Source organism: Pongo abelii, chromosome 11, assembly GCF_028885655.2.
Source record: "Pongo abelii isolate AG06213 chromosome 11, NHGRI_mPonAbe1-v2.0_pri, whole genome shotgun sequence".
NCBI lineage: Eukaryota > Metazoa > Chordata > Mammalia > Primates > Hominidae > Pongo > Pongo abelii.
This window is the reverse complement of record NC_071996.2, coordinates 135552106-135572782: the sequence shown is the minus strand read 5'-3', so window position 1 is coordinate 135572782 and position 20677 is coordinate 135552106. Positions and strand designations below refer to the sequence as shown.

Here is a 20677-nt window from a genome sequence, read left to right as displayed (position 1 = left end):
CCAGCAAACTCCAGCAGACCTGCAGAAGAGGGGCCTGACTGTTAGAAGAAGAACTAACAAACAGAAAGCAATAGCATCAACATCAACAAAAAGGACCACCACACAAAAACTCCATCCGAAGGTCACCAACAGGAAAGACCAAAGGTAAATAAATCCACAAAGATGAGGAAATACCAGTACAAAAAGGCTGAAAATTCCAAAAACCAGAATGCCTCTTCTCTCCGAAGGATCACAACTCCTTGCCAGCAAGAGAACAAAACTGGACAGAGAATGAGTTTGACGAACTGACAGAAGTAGGCTTCAGAAAGTGGGTAATAACAAACTCCTCCAAGCTAAAGGAGCATGTTCTAACTCAATGCAAGCAAACTAAGAACATTGATAAAAGGTTAGAGGAATTGCTCACTAGAATAACCAGTTTAGGGAAGAACATAAATGACTTGATGGAGCTAAAAAACACGGCACGAGAACTTCGTGAAGCATATACAAGTATCAGTAGATGAATTGATCAAGTAGAAGAAAGGATATCAGAGACTGAAGATCAACTTAATAAAATAAAGCCTCCAAGAAATATGGGACTATGTGAAAAGACCAAACCTACGTTTGATTGGTGTACCTGAAAGTGACAGGGAGAATGGAACCAAGTTGGAAAACACACTTCAGGATATTATCCAGAACTTCCCCAACCTAGCAAGACAGGCCAACATTCAAATTCAGGAAATACAGAGAACATCATAAAGATACTCCTCGAGAAAGGCAACCCCAAGACACATATTGTCAGAAATGAATGAAAAGTTGAAATGAAGGAAAAAGGTTGAAATCTAGGAAAAAATGTTAAGGGCAGCCAGAGAGAAAGGTCGGGTTACCCACAAAGGGAAGCCCATCAGACTAACAGTGGATCTCTCTGCAGAAACCCTACAAGTCAGAAGAGAGTGAGGGCCAATACTCAACATTCTTAAAGAAAAGAATTTTCAACCCAGAATTCATATCCAGCCAAATAAAGCTTCACAAGTGAAGGAGAAATAAAATCCTTTACAGACACGCAAATCCTGAGGGATTCTGTCACTACCAGGCTTGCCTTACAAGAGCTCCTGAAGGAAGCACTAAATATGGAAAGGAAAAACTGGTACCAGCCACTGCAAAAAAAACAAACCAAAATGTAAAGATCATTGACACTATGAAGAAACTGCATCAACTAATGGGCAAAATAACCAGCTAGCATCGTAATGACAGGATCAAATTCACACAAAACAATATTAAACTTAAATGTAAATGGGCTAAATCTTACCTCAATTAAAAGGCACAGACTGGCAAATTGGATAAAGAGTCAAGACCCATCGGTGTACTGTATTTAGGAGAGCCACCTCACGTGCAGAGACACACATAGGCTCAATATAAAGGGATGGAGGAATATTTACCAAGCAAATGGAAAGCAAAAAAAAGCAGGGGTTGCAATCCTAGTCTCTGATAAAACAGACTTTAAACCAACAAAGATCAAAAAAGACAAAGAAGGGCATTACATAATGGCAAAAGGATCAACGCAAAAAGAAGAGCTAACTATCCTAAATATACATGCATCCAATACAGGAGCACCCAGATTCATAAAGCAAGTTCTTACAGACCTACAAAGAGACTTAGACTCCCACACAATAATAGTGGGAGACTTTAACACCCCACTGTCAATAACAGACAAATCAACAAGACAAAAAATTAACAAGGATATTCAGGACTTGAACTCAGCTCTGGATCAAGAAGACCTAATAGTCATTTACAGAACTCTCCACCCCAAATCAACAAAATATACATTCTTCTCAGTACCACATCACACTTATTCTAAAACTGACCACATAATTGGAAGTAAAACACTTCTCAGCAAATGCAAAACAACGGAAATCTTAACAGTCTCTCAGACCACAGTACAATCAAATTAGAATTCAGGATTAATAAACTCACTCAAAACCGCACAACTACATGGAAACTGAACAACCTGCTCCTGAATGACTACTGGGTAAATAATGAAATTAAGGCAGAAATAAATAAGTTCTTTGAAACCAATGAGAACAAAGACACAATGTACCAGAATCTCTGGGATACAGCTAAAGCAGTCTTCAGAAGGAAATTTATAGCACTTAATGCCCACAGGAGAAAGCGGGAAAAATTTAAAATCAACACCCTAACATCACAATTAAATGAACTAGAGAAGCAAGAGTAAACAAATTCAAAAGTTAGCAGAAGACAAAAAATAATGAAGATCGGAACAGAACTGAAGGAGATAGAGACATGAAAAACCATTCGAAAAAATCAATGAGTCCAGGAGCTGGTTTTTTGAAAACATTAACAAAATAGATAGACCAGTAGACAGCCTAATAAAGAAGAAAAGAGAGAAGAATCAAATAGACACATTAAAAAATGATAAAGAGGAGATGACCACTGATCCCACAGAAATACAAAGTACCATCAGAGAATACTATAAACATCTCTACACAAATAAACTAGAAAATCTAGAAGAAATGGGTAAATTCTTCCCAAACACCCTCCCAAGACTAAACCAGGAAGAAGTCAAATCCCTGAATAGACCAATAACAAGTTCTGAAATTGAGCCAGTAATTAATAGCCTACCAACCAAAAAAAGGCCCAGGACCAGATGGATTCACAGCCGAATTCTACCAGAGGTACAAAGAGGAGCTGGTATCATTCCTTCTGAAAGTATTCCATACAATAGAAAAAGACAGACTCCTCCCTAACTCATTTTATGAGGCCAGCATCATCCTGATACCAAAACCTGGCAGAGACACAACAAAAAAAGAAAATTTCAGGCCAACATCCCTGATGAACATCAATGCGAAAATCCTCAATAAAATACTAGCAAACCGAATCCAGCAGCACATCAAAAAGCTTATCCACCACGATCAAGTTGGCTTCATCCCTGGGATGCAAGGCTGGTTCAATATATGCAAATCAATAAATGTAATCCATCACATAAACAGAACCAATGACAAAAACCACATGATTATCTCAATAGATGCAGAAAAGGCCTTTGACAAAATTCAACACCCCTTCATGCTAAAAACACTCAATAAACTAGGTATTGGAACATATCTCAAAATAGTAAGAGCTATTTATGACAAACCCATAGCCAATATCATACTGAATGGGCAAAAGCTGGAAGCATTTCCTTTGAAAACCGGCACAAGACAAGGATGCCCTCTCTCAGCACTCTATTCAACATAGTACTGGAAGTTCTGGCCAGGGCAATCAGGCAAGTGAAAGAAATAAAGCGTATTCAAACAGGAAGAGAGGAAGTCAAATTATCTCTGTTTGCAGATGACATGATTGTACATTTAGAAAACCCCAATGTCTCAGCCCAAAATCTCCTTAAGTTGATAAGCAACTTCAGCAAAGTCTCAGAATACAAAATTAACATGCAAAAATCACAAACATTCCTATACACCAATAATGGAGTGCCAAACCATGAGCAAACTCCCATTCACAATCGCTACAAAAAGAATAAAGTACCTAGGAATACAACTTACAAGGGATCTGAAGGACCTCTTCAAGGAGAACTACAAATGACTGCTCAAGGAAAGACAGGACACAAATGGAAAAATATTCCATGCTCATGGATAGGAAGAATCAATATTGTGAAAATGGCCATAGTGCCCAAAGTAATTTAGATTCAATGCTATTTCCATTCAAAAGTCCATTTCTGTGACTTTCTTCACAGAATTAGAAAAAACTACTTTAAATTTCATATGGAACCAAAAAAGAGCCCGTATAGCCAAGACAATCCTAAGCAAAAACAATAAAGCTGGAGGCATCATGCTACCTGACTTCAAACTATACTACAAGGCTACAGTAACAAAAACAGCATGCTACTGGTACCAAAACAGATATATAGACCAATAGGACAGAATATAGGCCTCAGAAATAACACCACACATCTACAACCATCTGATCTTTGACAAACCTGACAAAAACAAGCAATGGGGAAAGGATTCCCTACTTAATAAATGGTGCTGGGAAAACTAGCTAGCCATATGTAGAAAACTAAAACTGGACCCCTTATACAAAAATTAATTCAAGATGGATTAAAGGTTTATATGTAAGACCTAAAACCATAAAAACCCTAGAAGAAAACCTAGGCAATACCATTCAGGACATAGGCATGGGCAAAGACTGTATGACTAAAACACGAAAAGCAATTGCAACAAAAGCCAAAATTGACAAATGGGATCTAATTAAACTAAAGAGCTTCTGCACAGCAAAAGAAACTATCATCAGAGTGAACAGGCAACCTACAGAATGGGAAAAAATTTTTGCAATCTATCCATCTGACAAAGGGCTAATATCCAGAATCTATAAGGAACTTAAACAAATTTACAAGAAAACAAACCATCAAAAAGTGGGCAAAGGATATGAACAGACACTTTTCAAAAGAAGACATTTATGTGGCCAACAGACATATAAAAAAAGGTCATCAACACCGGTCATTAGAGAAATGCAAATCAAAACCACAATGAGATATTATCTCACGCCAGTTAGAATGGAGATCACTAAAAAGTCAGGAAACGACTGATGCTGGAGAAGATATGGAGAAATAGAAATGCTTTTACACTGTTGGCAGAAGTGTAAATTAGTCCAACCATTGTGGAAGACAGTGTGGTGATTCTTCAAGGATCTAGAACTAGAAATACCGTTTGACCTGGCAATCCCACTACTGTGTATATACCCAAAGGATTATAAATCATTCTACTGTAAAGACACATGCACGCATATGTTTATTGTAGCACTATTCATAATAGCAAAGACTTGGAACCAACTCAAATGCCTATCAATGTTAGACTGGATAAAGAAAATGTGGCACATATACACCATGGAATACTATGCAGCCATAAAAAAGAATGAGTTTGTGTCCTTTGCAGGGACATGGATGAAGCTGGAAACCATCATTCTCAGCAAACTAACACAGGAACAGAAAACCAAACACCACATGTTCTCACTCATAAGTGGGAGTTGAACAATGAGAACATATGGGCACAGTAAGGGGAACATCACACACAATGGGGCCTGTCGGGGGGTGGGGGCAAGGGGAGGGATAGCATTAGGAGAAATACCTAATGTAGATGATGGGTTAATGGGTGCAGCAAACCACCATGGCACATGTATACCTATGTAACAAACCTGCTCATTCTGCACATGTATCCCAGAACTTAGAGTATAATAAAAAAAAAAAAAAAAGAAACCCTGCACTTCACAGCACTAATAAAAATTACACTTAAATTTGTATAAGTGTGATCAGTATCTGTCTTTTCCTACCTGCACTCCCCATTAAACTATAAGCTCCATGAGGGCAAGAACTACGTCAATCCTAATCATTACTGAATTCCCTACACCCTATGAATACCTGGCATATAGCTATAACTCAATTACTTTAGCTGTATCAGATTAAAAAGAATGTATGCCTCAACAAAGCTCTGAGATAAAATGGTACTCCTCACATCACATCTTTTTTGGAAAAGCTAATAAGAACATTTCTTGAGCTCCTGCCATTCTAAGATTTTTAGGCACTATTCTAAAATTTTTACATGTATTCTCATTTAATTTTCATGACAAACCTAAGAAGTAGATACCATGATTATTCCCACTTTACAGATGAGACATTTGCAGCAGAAAGGTTGTACAATTCACTCAGTTATAGAGATGAATGGCAGAGATGAGATTCAAATCTAAGTAGCCTAACCTAAAAGCCCATACTTTTGGTCACTACTCTATAACACGTATTATTGAAGAAGACACCAAATTCTTCAAATAAATAAAACAAAAAAGCCAAATAAAACAAATGATATGAAGACAAATTCAGACTTAGATACATCTATAACACGTATTATTGAAGAAGACATCAAATTCTTCAAATAAATAAAACAAAAAAGCCAAATAAAACAAATGATATGAAGACAAATTCAGATTTAGATACATAAGTCTCCAATCCTACATGACAATTCAAAGATATTGTCACCACACATCATTCCAATGCCTGATCCTTACTTTTATTTAAAACCATCAAAACTAAAACCATATCTTCCTTTCCAATTAACAGACATAGATGGAGACTGAAACCCAAAATAATCTCATATTAAAAACATTTTCTTCTGCCACTAAATCCCTGATTTATAAAAACACAGACAAACTATTTTTATCTGCCAAGGCACCCAATCACCAAACTGGGCCAACAGAACTCCATATGTATTGCCTGGGTTTTCCACTGGAGGCAGCAGAAATGCGTGGGGACTGCCACTGTCTCCATGGCTTTGTCTTTCTAGTTCTCCCTGCATAGGATGGAGGAAAATAATACATACCAAGTTTGAATGGGCCTCAGTATTTATTCAAAAGAATACCAAAGACCAGTGCAAGGCATGTGATAGGGAGGATGGATCACTAGAGAGAGAGCAAGGAGAACTCAGTTAATTAGCAATCTGCCCAGCAGATGCTTCTAAGTTCCAAGCATTCAGTAGCATGCTTCCAAGATTACACCCCATCTTACCACAGCGCCTAAGGGGTCTGTGACTCCTCCAGTTTATGATGCCTTGTTGGTGCACCATGGAATGTGAAAGGCCCTAAGAAATCTGTAATTAGAAAGGGAAAATTTAACTCACCTTCCACTGCTCCTCGGGAAGCAGTTTCACGACCACCAGATCCCCATTTAAGGCTCTATTACGAGCAACAACCCCATCAATAAAAATGTCTCGATCACCATCCTAGGTTGGAAAAAGAAATAAAACAATAGTGAGCTTAAAAACACATAAAGCAAAAAACAGATTGCCTGCTTTCATAACTGAAATAGAAAACAGCAAGCTATTCTTAGGTTATCCTTTTTTGTATTAAATAAAGCATGCTGATACCTTTTTAATACTAAATGAATTTTTTACATATCAAGAAAGTATAAAAATAGAAGGTATGCAAGAGAACAGAAGAGGAACAACATATAATCTCCCCCAAGAAAACAAACTGAGGGCAGGAGTAGCAATGGCTCTAAGATTTGGACTCTCTAGGAGGAAACCAGCAAATTCATAATGCCCCCCAAGAAAGTGGCAGAGAGAATAAATTGTGGTTGTTTTTATGGAGACCTAAGCAGAGGGCAAAGAAGAGAAGGAAAGAGATGTAATATGAGATTCATCACGCATCTTCACACTCTACCAACCTTGTTGACTTAGGACCACCATGAACTTCAGACAATGAACACAAGATACAGACACTTTCATCCTCACTCACTCACTCAGAAACAACCCACTTTAAGTAATGTGGCTCCCTAGTGAACTCCCCAGGTGTCAACTTCTTGGCTTAAATAGGTGCCAGAGTCTTCTTAGTAAGCCAAATTACTTTGTAATTTTAAATAAACAAGATAGCTAAGGAAATGCAGGCCTTCACCAGCAGTCAGGGTTCCTGAGAAAACGAAATATTTTCAAAATGTTTCACCAACAAACATGTACTCTTATCCTTCTATTCTCTACAAGTTTATACGATGTGCTCTTTTTCAGAGAATAAGAAAGAAGTAAAATATTTTTTCTTACAGGAGGTGACAGCAAAAGAGTCTGGAACATCATCACTCAAATTTTTCTAATAGAGACACTTGACATAGATAAGATTGAACATAACTCTCAATGGACTGAAGGTGATTACTATGAAATTTTGGTTAAAGTTAAAATTAACATCCCAACATCACCAAATCAAAAAAAGGTGGGGGGCAGATTTTAGTCACTCAGCATTTTTTACAGCTTCCACTTACAAACCATTAGAGATCTTCTAGAATAGTTTTTCTGCTCAATTTCCAGTTTAGCTATGGGTTGACAGCTGTGGCTTGCACACTCTGCCAAAACTGACCCCACCCTAATCCCTGAGGAAAAGCTACTGTGTTAGCCACAAAACATGACTGTAGTTGACCTCTTGACAAGCTTCTCAGAGAGATCTGGAAGAGACAGCCAGTAAACAGAGAGAGAACAACAGAAATAAGGCACATCACCATCTATTGCTGCCTTTTGCAATTCAAAAAGCAATAGGATCTCTCAGACCTCCTTGGAACGAAAAGTGGGCTGTTTGGAGGTCACCCTAACCCATACTCATGTGTCAAACATATGCAATGAAATGCCTCTATTATAAGCAGCTACAACCACCCTTTGGCAACGCAGAGATTTCAGATTGATGGGATGATAGTACTGTCACCTTACAATCCCAAGAAACCAAGGAAAGCAGGGCTGAGTTGAACCTCAGACAACACAAAAATCTATAGCTACTGCATCATACTCAGCTCTTCCTTGATTCATTCAGAAGACTGATCTGTCGCTGAATCTCTTACTTTAAAGACACTAAGCTTGGGAACTGCTCAATATTAAAAGTTTGAGTCATCTCTTTTAATCACTTTTTTAGGCCAAAGATTTCAGCTCTTTGTTTGAATGCCAGAAGTCTTGTTCTACCCATCAGAAAGAATAATAGATAATAGAAAAAAAAGAAAGAAAAATAGATAATGAACTTCCCTGGAGGAAAAATAATGGAATTGGGAGGTGGGCATGTGGTAATCAGACTAAAGACTTAGAGGACTGGGGGAAGGAGGACAACACAAATATGCCACGATGGTCACAGCATCCTTCATTGATGGAACAGTTCCCTTTGGACCAAAAATAAATTCCACCGCTGTACAAAGGGTGCCTCCTATGACACGATGCATTAAAAAGTTAGAGAGCTTCTTAGATTTACATAATTCAGAATAGAAACTGTGCTTTTTAAGAATGACAGGTTTTTCCATCTGATCAATTTTCTCCTCTTTACCCTATCCCCAAATAGGATAAAAGGCATGACAATAATATCATTTTATCTTGGTTTGCTTGAAAGTCACATGATTTTACTCACATTCTGTATTTCATTTTTATCGAGAACCTCACAAAACTAGCAAGTACACATAAGTTACTCATCCTGTATAGTTTAGATGTGTCATGAAATGAAAACCAACTTTCTGTCAGTAGAAATTATAATGAACCTAAGTCAAGTTCCCCCAAAACAAAGTATTATTTTATACCTGATGACTAATTCACTGTTCTTCACCTGTTGACCTAGGGAGATATTTTAGCATAGCAAATGACATGGTGTAAATTCACAACCATTTTTAGAGTCAGTAAGAGCAAACCTTAATAATTTAAACAAATCTCTATTTTTGTCTCTCTAAAAACTTTAGAATGTGAGGAACATTAGACAACATTTACTCCATCCCCTCATTTTACAAATGAGGAGGCCACTGTATGTCCTACTGTCAGAGCAAAAGCCTCATCTTCTTTCATATTCATTCCTGCCTTTATGCTCCTAGCTTAAGCCAGTAACAATTAGGCCCCGGTTCTGACATTCTACTTCCCAGTCTATCTGCAGGCATTTTTCATCCCATATATTTTATATTTGTCATAAAATGAAAATCAACTTTCTATCAGTAGAAGCTATAATGAACCTAAGTCAAGTTTCCAGTTCATACAAGTTCATATTTGACATGGATATGAGCTACGTATACTCAGAAATCTAGACCACAGGTGGTTGTGGGCTTTATGTATGAGTAATCTGTTGCCTCTATTATTGCCCTCTTCAATTGCTTTCTATAATGCTTCTGGAAACTGAAACCCACAAAGCAAGAATGTAGAACTGTTCCCGTGTCCAAAACCAGAGTGTCTACAATCACTTGCAATGGGCCTTGATTGGTAGCTCTTATGATCTATTCTTAATTATCTAGAGGTGAATTGTTTTTCTCTGAGACAATATTACAACTCAAGCAGGAGCCAAATAAAAGAATAAAAGAGGCATAGGAATAAGCCAATCCTAATATCGCAACTGCCTAAAAATTTCTAAATATGACATAGTAAGAATACAATTTTAAGTAAGAGAACAACTATGAGCTTTTAAAACATCACCACCTTTTGCTTTTGTGTCTTAGCTTTCTTTAACAAGCCAGGTTACACCATGGAGATACATCATTTGCAGATGTAAATTACATGAATTTAGCTTGCAGGAACCATAGGACCTCTGCTCTGGCCCTGCTCCAGCCACACCCCTCCCCATCAGACAAGGAGTTCACAGGGCCAAATGGATGCGCTTCCCTAAAATAAGCAGCCCCAAGCCTACCTCCAGGACATACACAGGCACTTCCCCACCACCGGAGGCACCCCCTCAACGGGGATGCCTCCACTCAATGGCAGGTATTTCTAATGGGTATGGACATAGCTTAGATACATGGGACAGGATGCCCACGTTTGTGCATGAAAGGGCCCTCACTGAATGCAAGGGAGTCACAAGGGGACAGGGAGCTAGCACTGAGAAGGGAAGAGGGGCAAGCCAGAGGTGAAGCCATGTTTCAGCATGGAGCTGCAAGATATCTGAGAATTCTACATTTGAACTCAGGTATATGAAGGTGTATTTGGCAAGGAATAGACTTTGTCTATTTCTACATGGAATATATAGAATAATATATTTTACTTGATGGTGGTTTTGATGTCTAACTTTTCAATATTTGATTTAAGGTATGTGTGCCTTCTTTTCTACTTCTGTCCTAGGTCCCACACTTGCTAGGAGCCAACCCAATAGGGATTTAACTTAGGGAAATTCTATACCATGTAATCAGGGAAGAGAGGAAGCCACAAAATTTTTAAAATGCTGTAGTTCCCCTTATCCCTCCAATCAATAAGAGCAAACTTAAGCATGCACAAGAGACAAGAGGTCTGAATATACCCAGTTCCCAGCTGTCTCTCAGGATGAACTTACTACATTGAGTGACATTTTCATGCTTAAAAATCTGTGTCTTTCATACATGAGGGCTCCTAATACAATCAAGTTCCTTCAACTGGTATATTCTTGAAGAAACAGTCATGCTTTCTTATGGGAAAAAAACACTGGTTATGCACGACGTACTGAGCCGTCTCCAACATAGCACCTTCCTAAGAGATTTTCATGGGTAGTTTTTATGATTCCTGGATGTAAATTTAAGCTTATGAGCAAATTCTGGAAACTAACACATATGTAAACTGCACTTCTCGTATATGTGAGAACTGCTCTTGCAGCCAAGTTACCACCTCAAAGCTGACCTTCAATTCTACAACCCAATTTTACAACTCAAGTTTCAGGGTCAAGACATATGCCATTTTCTCTAACGGGAACAGAATATGACTGAGAAAGAATAATGTGAATGTCAGTGATACCTTTTATCTAATTCAATGGGTAAGACTTGAACTTGGATGCAATGTGAGTCCCTGGATTTCAGAAGGCAGGGGAAAAGGACTAAACTGAGCTTGAGAATAGGTCATAAGGTTACTGTAACAATAACAATAATATCACTTGAGCATATAAAATCTGAAATGTTCCAAAATATAAAACTCTTTGGGCACTGACAAGACCTTCAAAGGAAATGCTCACTGGATTTTGGATTTCAGTGAAAGTATGTAATGTAAATATTCCAAAATTTAAAAAAAAAATTCTAAATCCAAAATACCTCTGGTCCCAAGTGTTTCAAATCAGGAGTGCTCAATCTGTAATAATAACATTTATAAAGTACATGACTGAACCTATATTCTCACTAAATTTACTGTCATTTAAAATAATAAAATATGTTAACTAAAATATATGTATTCCATTTCATCATCTATGAGCATAAGTTTGGTCTCTTTCACTGTGAAAAATCTGTGATTCTATAGCTATTCTATTTATGTTATCCTGGAAAAGTTAGGTCAGGAATTTAAGAATATTGCTCTCCCAGCTTTGCTCAATCAAACCTTCTCTAGAGAACTGCTGCTAACTATATGTCAGTGTAAACTTGATTTAAGTGGAAAGAGCCTCCTAAAATGAGTCATAAATGTAAGAAAGGGTCTAAAGACCCAACGGTAAAGAGCTTTGTACAAAGTTCTATCACCTGCACGAAAGTGAAGTGAGAAACTCTGACCCCCACCAAAAAAAAAAAGCATTACACGTTATTTTTGGACAAATGTTCAGATTAGCTCATGCAGTAGATCCAAAGTAGATAGCATATTTGTTTAGGAAAGATTAACTTAAATCAGTGGAAAAAACTATAAATCCTTTTAAGCCATAAACCAAGGGCGTCCAGTTACACGAACTGGTGGGTAGTCTGCCTGGGTCCAGCTGCTCTTTGCAGCCTTGTAACAAATGCCATCCCTTTCATTTGGTATGCGATTTTAAGACTGACAGAAGGGGTTGTTAACCAAAAGAAAATTTTGTTTATTTAAATTTGAAACAAATCTTTGCCCATCGTCAATTTTGTTTCACTACTCTGCTTTTTAGTTAGAATATATTATTTCAGTTTCAGAGCACATCTAAAAAATAAAATGTGACATTAAGTTTATTATAGATTTATTGAACTTACCGGGGAAGGAATGAAGGCTTCATGAAACTTCTTTGGATTAATTCTCAATACACCCTTTAAAACAAAAAATAAAGTTTGTGAAAATCTAGCTATATATTCACGATTTTTCCACATGTATGTTATTCTCCAATAAAAAGTTTTAAAATTAAACAGGTCAATTGAGAAAACAGATGTATAATAACTATTCATTAAATGCAGGAAACACAATTTATGTTGATATCTGAAATAGAGGGTTCTATCAAAAACAGAAAGCTTAGACTGGCACCTTGGTGTGAACAAGCAAAGGTAAGGAACAACAGAGCTCGGCACAGAGTGGGAAAGTGGCAACTATTAGGATTTTAGGTGCCCCTATATGCTAGCCTTCAAATTTAAACCTTGACTTTACAAACAAGATTACCTAGGGATTGTGCCTCACTATATAGAGGCCTTTTTTTTCTCCCAGTTTCAAGACCTTTCCACAATTGCTTGTTTCTGTGACAATTTTCAAAGTGATACAGGTTGATTTCCAACCTAGATACTGAGCCTTATGAAACTGGATGCATTATTTTTTACTCTGGCCCCTCTGCAGAGCTGAAGAGTCAATAATTCAAAATGGTCCATAACCAGCTCTTAATGCAAACTGGAATCCTGGCTCCAACAGCCAGGCCACCCAGTCTGCCTTCAACTTCATGTTATTCCAGCACCAAATCAGGGTCTGCTTCTATTTACACACAGGGGTGCAGGTGGGGGCCTCTTCAATAGCAGTTCAGTATTTCAGGCTCTTGCAGGAAGCTGTAACGCTTCCCAGGTTCCAGCTGTAGTCTCAGGCCACTGGAACACATGGATGGAAGCAGTTATTTTTCTAACAGCCAGACTCAAAGGGTATCTTGAGAAAGTGTTTTAAATAACATTTCCCCCTAAAACGTTTAAAGACTCAAAGATACATAATTAACAAAACAGGCAATAAAATAAAGCAGAAAATAATTTCCTTCTGCACTGTACCATGTTTAAATTACAAATGTCCATGCCACAGTTTACAATATCATGAACACTCAAATAGACTACTACAAATGATCATTCAGTCCTTAATTCAACAATTAATTATTGAGTACGGACTATATTCAAGACCCTGAGACACACTGATGGAGAAGATAATGATTAACTAAGCTCAATCCCTATTTTAAAGGAAAACATAAAGCAGAGGTACAGCTTACTTTCATAGCGAGGGCACCAGAAGAGGCTTCAGAGATGGTATCTGACCTAGTCCTTTACAGAAGAGCAAAATTTGCAAATAAATCAGATGAGAAGTATAGTAGAGGACACTGTGTTAGCAAAAGTGGTTAAGAGGGCACTCACTAACTCTTCTCCATTGTGCGATAACTCTGCCTAGCACAGAAGAGGGAGGGACCAGGAGATAAGGTTGGCAAAGCTCCCCAAGGCCAGTCCCTTGTTAAGAGTGTCACAGTAAATCCACTTCTAGACAGCTGTTTCTTGTTGAGGGAAGGAGGGAAAAAACTTACATTTAACCTAAATATTCATCCACTCACTCAACAAATATTTCCTAACGAATAGCATGGCAGGCACCATGTCAAGTGAGGGGGTACAGGGGAGACTAACAACAGACAGTCTCTACCATCACAGAGTTTACAGTCTCGTGACGGGAAGAGACTCCAAACAAACGAAAGTCAATTCATTGAAATTAAATGTTTAACAATTTCATTTTCTGATTCCAGATGCTTTTCTCTGGCCTAAGTTTTTTTTTCAATTCCTATTCTTCTATCATCCCTTGTCGCTCAATGAATGGTTCGCATATGAACAAGTATAGAGATCAGAATGCCTCTAGCTTTGAAAATGCCTTTAATTGCAGGGCACTCAGACAGGCCAGGCTGGGCCCAGGGAAAAGAGACAGGTTGCTCAAGGCTGCATCCAGGCTCTATTTAAAAGAAAAGATGTTAAGACGACCTTGAAGATTTTACCCTTGATTCTCTATCCCAAACTTCCCAATATACACAAAAGCACACAAGGAAGAATAGAAACCTGGTTCCACAATAGCATTTGCAAATTTGACTGGAGCATAACTCTGAAGAACTGGACCTTGGAAACAGAGCCCTTGAGAGAATGCAGATCACACTAAGAAAGTAGAAACTCCCACAAAGCTCCGCAGCAGACCAGAGTTGTTCCTATAGCCTGAGAGAAGCAGCTGGCAGTAAAGTCTGTCAAAAACAAATGGTCTTTTAACTAAAGGATACTTCCCACAGATCTCTTGTCTTACCTACAAAAGTCCAAGGCTTTCATTTCTATAGCCATCCCCTAACCTGACCCAATTGCCCATCTCCCATCTTCTTCCTAAAGCACTTCCCTAGGCCTGGAACTTGATCAGTGAGGATCCCACAGCCTCCATCTCTTCTCCGGATGCTCCTGATTCTTCACCTTAATTGAAACCTGGCTGTTCCCTGATGTTATTGCTTCTCTCAAGTGCTCTCAAAGGGAGTCTATTTTATCTCTCATAACCCATGTACCTCAGGGACCAGGGGAGGAAGGTCTCTTTGCTTCCCCATCATGGCTTTAAAAGTATTTTTTCCTCCATTCTCTTTCAAAAATCCCAGATCCTTTGAAGTTCATACCATTAGCACCTCCTTGGTGCTGTCATCCTCAAATTTATGGGTGGGTCAAAGCTCCAATTCACTAACATTTTGACTAGCAGCTCACTGCCTTCCTCTCTATCCTCACTACTATATATATTTTTGGGACTTCACATCCATGTTGAAGACCAAGCAACCCTAGCCTGTCACTCTAACTACCATTTGCTCCCCTACCCCACCTACTCTCTCCCACATTCACAGCCTGGATCCCGTCAGCACTACTAATGACACTACTTCAAAAAAAAAAAATTCAAATATCGCACTTTCCGATGGCAATCTTCTGTCTACTTATGGTAGAAACCCCACTTCAACAACTCTTCAATTTCACTAAGATCTCCAACCCAAACCTGTGACCACATTGTCACCATTCATTGTCCTCCCACTGTTTACTCCCTTCTCTAGCCACCTAATTGCCATGGCCTGTCATTATCTATTAACGTTGCAAATCCTGAACAAACCTCTTACTCTGATACTCAACCAGCAAAAGGCCTTGAAGATTTTACCCTTGATTCTCTACTCTCAACTAACCCCAGCTATCTGCTTTCTCCCTTCCTATACCCAACGAGCTAAACAGTACCATAGAAAAACACCACACAACTGGGCTAAATCAGTCTAACCGGCAATCACAAACATACTGTATTTGGCTTGTTGAGAGTCCTTAAAACTGAGGAATTTCACACATATAAAATACATATTTCCAGATATTCTTGAAAAATCATAAGATCTAACAGCTTTGAACAGGGTTCTCCAAATGACAGCAACCACCTAACCTGAATAACAGACGCTCCTCTTACAGTAATAAAAACAAAACTCAAGTGCCACTTATGCAGGCATACAACATGCCACACACTCTTTGAAGAGCTTTGTATCGATCAGCTAATTTAACCCTCACAACAACCCTATGAGGTAGATACTATTATCCTTGTTTTTACAGATGAGGAAACTGAGGCACTGAGCGGTTAAGAAAATTGCCCGCTTTCACATCACATTCAAGGCCAGACAATGTGGCTCCAGACTCCATGCTCTCAACTACTGTGAACAGCCTCTCTCTCTGTTTGCCACGGTCACCACCAGGGCCTCTTCACTCATGTATGCCAGCTATCCCTCTTGCCCAAAAACTCAGCACCACATTCCAACCCTTGCTTTTCTCTGTCTTGGTTAATGGCAACATCATCCAGCCAGCTGCTCAATTCGAAAACTCAGCAAGCATCAGGGATGCCTCCCTCTGCCTCACCTTCCATATCTCATCCATCACCATGTCACATCAGTTCTAGCCCCACATCCATCCATCCACTCCTCTCCATCTTCACTGCCACTTTCTTGTTCCCATCTCCATGTTTTCTGACCTGGTTTACTTTGATAGCTTCCTGAGTGGCCTCTCAGCTTCCACTCTATTCATCTCACAATTCCCAGAGAGGTATGTTCAAAGCATGAAACAGATTATTTTCTTCCCCTGCTTAACAGCCTTCAGTGACTTCCTGCTGCTCTTTGAACAAAATCCAATTCTCCAGCATAGCCTAGAGACCCTACATGACTTGGCTGCTGCCTAACTCTCCACTTGTCCCATAATACAACTCCCTTTGCTCACAATGTTCCAACAGGCTTCCTTCTCATTTCTCAGAAACACCAAGCCTTCTTCTGCTTGCTGCTGTTCTACTAGCTGAGCTCTCCACCTATGTTCTTCTCCCCATTCTTCAATTGGCTGATTCATTCTCATCTCAGATAACCCACAGATCATCTCACAGAGGCTTTCCCTAACAACCCTACTAAAGAGGCTCTCTCTAATTATTCTCTCTCACCCTTCCCATTTCCTTATTAGCAATGATCAGTCTATAATTTCTTCTCTTTTTCTTTAGTTGTTTTTCCTTACCTCCCCAGTGACTTGCCTAACTTGCTCACTGGTATATGCTTGGCACTGAGTAAGAAGTCAAGAAACATTTGTTGCACTAATTAATTAATTAATGCCTGCAGAGCTAAAGTTCTCTCATCACCCCCAGTATTAATGTTATGAATATCACCTCTCCCTTCTAAGTGACTGGGCATTCCACTGTAACATCACATCTATTCCCCTCATCTTTAATTCATCCCCAAGTATTCTCCAGCTGATTTTACTCTTTAAAAAAAAAAAAAAAAAAAGAGACAGGGTCTCACTCTGTTGCCCAGGCTGGAGCACAATGGCATGATCATGACTTACCATAGCCTCCAACTCCAGGACTCAAGCGATCCTCCTGCCTCAGCCTCCCCAGTAGCTAGGAATACAGGTGTACATCACCATGCCTGGCTGATTTTTATTTTGTACAGATGAAGTCTCACTATGTTGCCTAGGCTGGTCTTAAACTTCTGGCCTCAAGCAATCTTCCCACCTCAGCCTTCTAAAGTGCTGGGATTACAGGCGTGAGCCACCACACCCTGCCTGATTTCACTCTTAACAAATGGTGAAGATCCTAGAAACTAGTTCATCCTGTCCTCTATCTTCCTGGACTAGGATTTTTCAGAGAGCCAATAACAACTTCACACCAATATTCTATTCTAAGAGGAACTCCGACATCATGACTAAGACAGCTCTGGAGACTTAGCCTGAACTTCCTTTAGCCAAAGCATCTTTTGGGATCTGAAACAGCCAATTCTACCATGTTCATACCCATGTCACCTTGCTCATCACCCTAAACTGGAGCCCCTTCCAGGCTTGTCTATCCCCTACTCTAATCTCTCCCAACATCTCCTATAACAACCTCTCAGTACTCTACCTATGAAGAGAGAAATGAAATACATTTTTTGACGTGAGAATTTATTATTATTTTTTAAACTTCAAAACTACATGTACATGATCATGTGTTACTGTTATTGCCATTTCAAACACTGGAAAGAGGAGACTGTGTTCTCCTCTTCCCACATAGGAAAAAATACTAATGAAATGTCAAAGTATTAGTTAAGGTATTGAAAACAAAATAAAAATACTCTACTCCTGTTTTTTTTAAATCCCCCTACAATCTCACGATAAAAGTTTCTTCTCTGGATAGGGAGAAAAAAAAGAGGTCAAAAGAGATGAGTTTGAATACAAAAGTTAACAAAAGTTTATAAGTATCTCTAATACACTTAATTTTCTCCATCAGCATTAAAACATCCTTTCTTGTCTGGCCTTTTACCTTACCCCGCAAGGCTTGCACACATAAAGTTTATATCAAGCAGCAGATGGACTCTGTTTCTCTGCCTATGAAAATCTTATTTACAGTGTTGTATATTTCACACGGTGACCTCATATCTGGAACCCATTCCTTTTCCCATCTGCAAAGAACAACTGTTCTCATATGTGGGGGGGAGGCCCTGGCTGCAGAGTCCCATGATGTCACAGGCCAGAAGGAATCACTTACAAACTCCTGGGAATTAGAGTTGTTATATTGATCAGATTTTTGTTTTGTTTTGTTTGAGTATCAGCAACGAGTTGCTTCAAAATAAAAAACTAAAAGGGAGCTGAAGCTAATACCATTGCAGAACACTGTCCTCTCCTTATCTCTAGACAGGTATAATTCTATAGCCAAAATTCTAGGCTAGTTTTCTTTCAAGTTCTAAAAACTGAAGTTCCCCCCACTCTTCTTCAAAAGACAGTATCTGGATCCTTTATTCAGTCAGTAAGTAAATATTTATTCAATATAAATGTATTAAGCAACAGTCAAACGCCAGGCACTGAGCTAACTTCTGGAACAAGACGTGACCCTGCCATCAAGGACATGAATAGTCTATTTGGGGGAAACATAAAAGCCAAGAAATGGTGGTAAGTTTAGAATAAAGGGAAAACAAAAAAGTCAACTACAGGAAAACACTAACAGCCAACTCTACCTGGAGAATTAAAATGAGGCTTCTCAAAGTGGGTAACATTTAGGCAGGGACTTAAAAGGTAAGCACCATTACATAAAGACAGCAGGAGAAAGCATTCCAAGCACCAGGAAGAGCATGCACAAAGTCACAGAGACATCAAGTAGCACAGTTTTTAGAGGAAAAGACTGGAAGGCTCAGGGTGAATGGAGGAGAGTGTTCCTGGAGGAGAGTGCAGGAGGATGAGAATGGAAAGGCACAATGGGTCCTCCTACGTGAAACAAGAGGAGGGCCAAGAAACTTACAGATAAAATGGTGTTTGGGATATGGGCTGAATGATGAAGAGCAAATGAATGGATTAATGAATGGACTAACATCCAAATGCAGCTTCATCTCTCTTAAGAGAGGCCTTGTCAAATAAATCCAGGGAAAGCTTTAAAAAAAAGAAACACCAATAGGGCTGGGTGTGGTGGCTCACACCTGTAATCCCAGCACTTTGGGAGGCTAAGGCAGGAGGATCACTTGAGGTCAGGAGTTCAAGACCAGCCTGGCCAACATGGTGAAACCCCATCTCTACTAAAAATACAAAAATTAGCCAGGCATGATGGCATGACTAATTTTTACCTTCTGTAATCCTAACTACTCAGGAGGCTGAGACACAAGAATTGCTTGAATCCAGGAGGCAGAGGCTGCAGTGAGCCAAGATTGTACTGCACTCCAGCCTGGGCAAAAGAGTGAGACTTTCTCAAAAAATAAATAAATAATAAATTAAAACCACCAAGAGTGCTCCAAGAATCAGAAAAACCAACTCATTTTTTAAAAGACAGTTTTCTTTCTTCTATCGATCATGTGTGCACTTGACCACAGATAAATACAGAAAGGTAAAGAAAGGTGAAGGAAGGAAGGAAGGAAGGAAGGGAGGAAGGGAGGGAGGGAGGGAGGGAGGGAGGGAGGGAGGGAGGGAGGGAGGGGACAAAAGGGAAGAGAAGATGACAGTATCTGTAAATTGGTTAGATCTTCAGCCAAAAACACAAATACAGAAGCTGGGCTCTCAGAATAAGAGAAAATGGAACACAGCATTTTCAAGTGAGCCAGGTAGCACATGGCAATATTTCTATACTAATGAAAGTATTATGAAATAGACTTAATTCACAGAATATGTGGCCCTGCCTCCCTCCCCAGCCTACCACCTGCCTGATAGTTTATGCCCAAGGAGGCCTAAGCTGCCATACTCCATGTTGTTTCACAAGTTCACGTTTTTGTTAGCACCACTGCCTCTCCATACCTCCCACACACATATCACTCATCTGATAGGCCCAAACTAGACCCTCAATACCTACCACGAGGGTCACCAACTCCAGGAAGCCTCTCCAGAACCTCAGCCTACACAGTTTCCCCGTTTCCCCCCAATATTTTGCCATATACCCTGGTCACCCTTTTATCTGAGTACTTGCCATTTTATCCCCAAATCATCTGTTCACATGACTGCCTCCCACCACTGGGCTGCAAGCTGAAGTACAGCAAGGCAATCTTGTCTACCTCCATGTCAAAGGCACCCATGCTGCACACTTATTCTAACCATAACTGTTCCTGGCTCACAATGGATGCTCCATAAACATTTGTTCAGCCAAACCACTGAACTAGCTTGTAAACAGTTTGTAAAGTATAAAGCACTCAACAAATACTGTCTATTGTTGTTTACTGCTTCCTTTCCAACCTCATCCATTTTTCTCTGTCGTTCAGCATCCACATGCTCCAGAAAACCTGAACTATTCAATGTTTCGTATATCCAAACCCAATTTCTCACTTCTATTGTAGTAGCTCACACTGGTCCCTACATTTGTAAAGC

General features: G+C 39.3%; 1 protein-coding gene across 2 annotated transcripts in view; it reads right to left on the bottom strand.

The window, feature by feature from the left end:
• Positions 1-20677, bottom strand: part of DIS3L2 (DIS3 like 3'-5' exoribonuclease 2) — a 375419-nt gene that overhangs the window by 296811 nt on the left and 57931 nt on the right. For both annotated transcript variants that reach the window (XM_063713123.1, XM_024243284.3), the window contains exons 4-5: positions 12395-12448; positions 6651-6752 (exon numbers count right to left, since the gene is read on the bottom strand). In XM_063713123.1, the coding sequence (XP_063569193.1) occupies positions 6651-6752; positions 12395-12448 (156 nt within the window). The remainder of the gene's footprint in view (positions 1-6650; positions 6753-12394; positions 12449-20677) is intronic.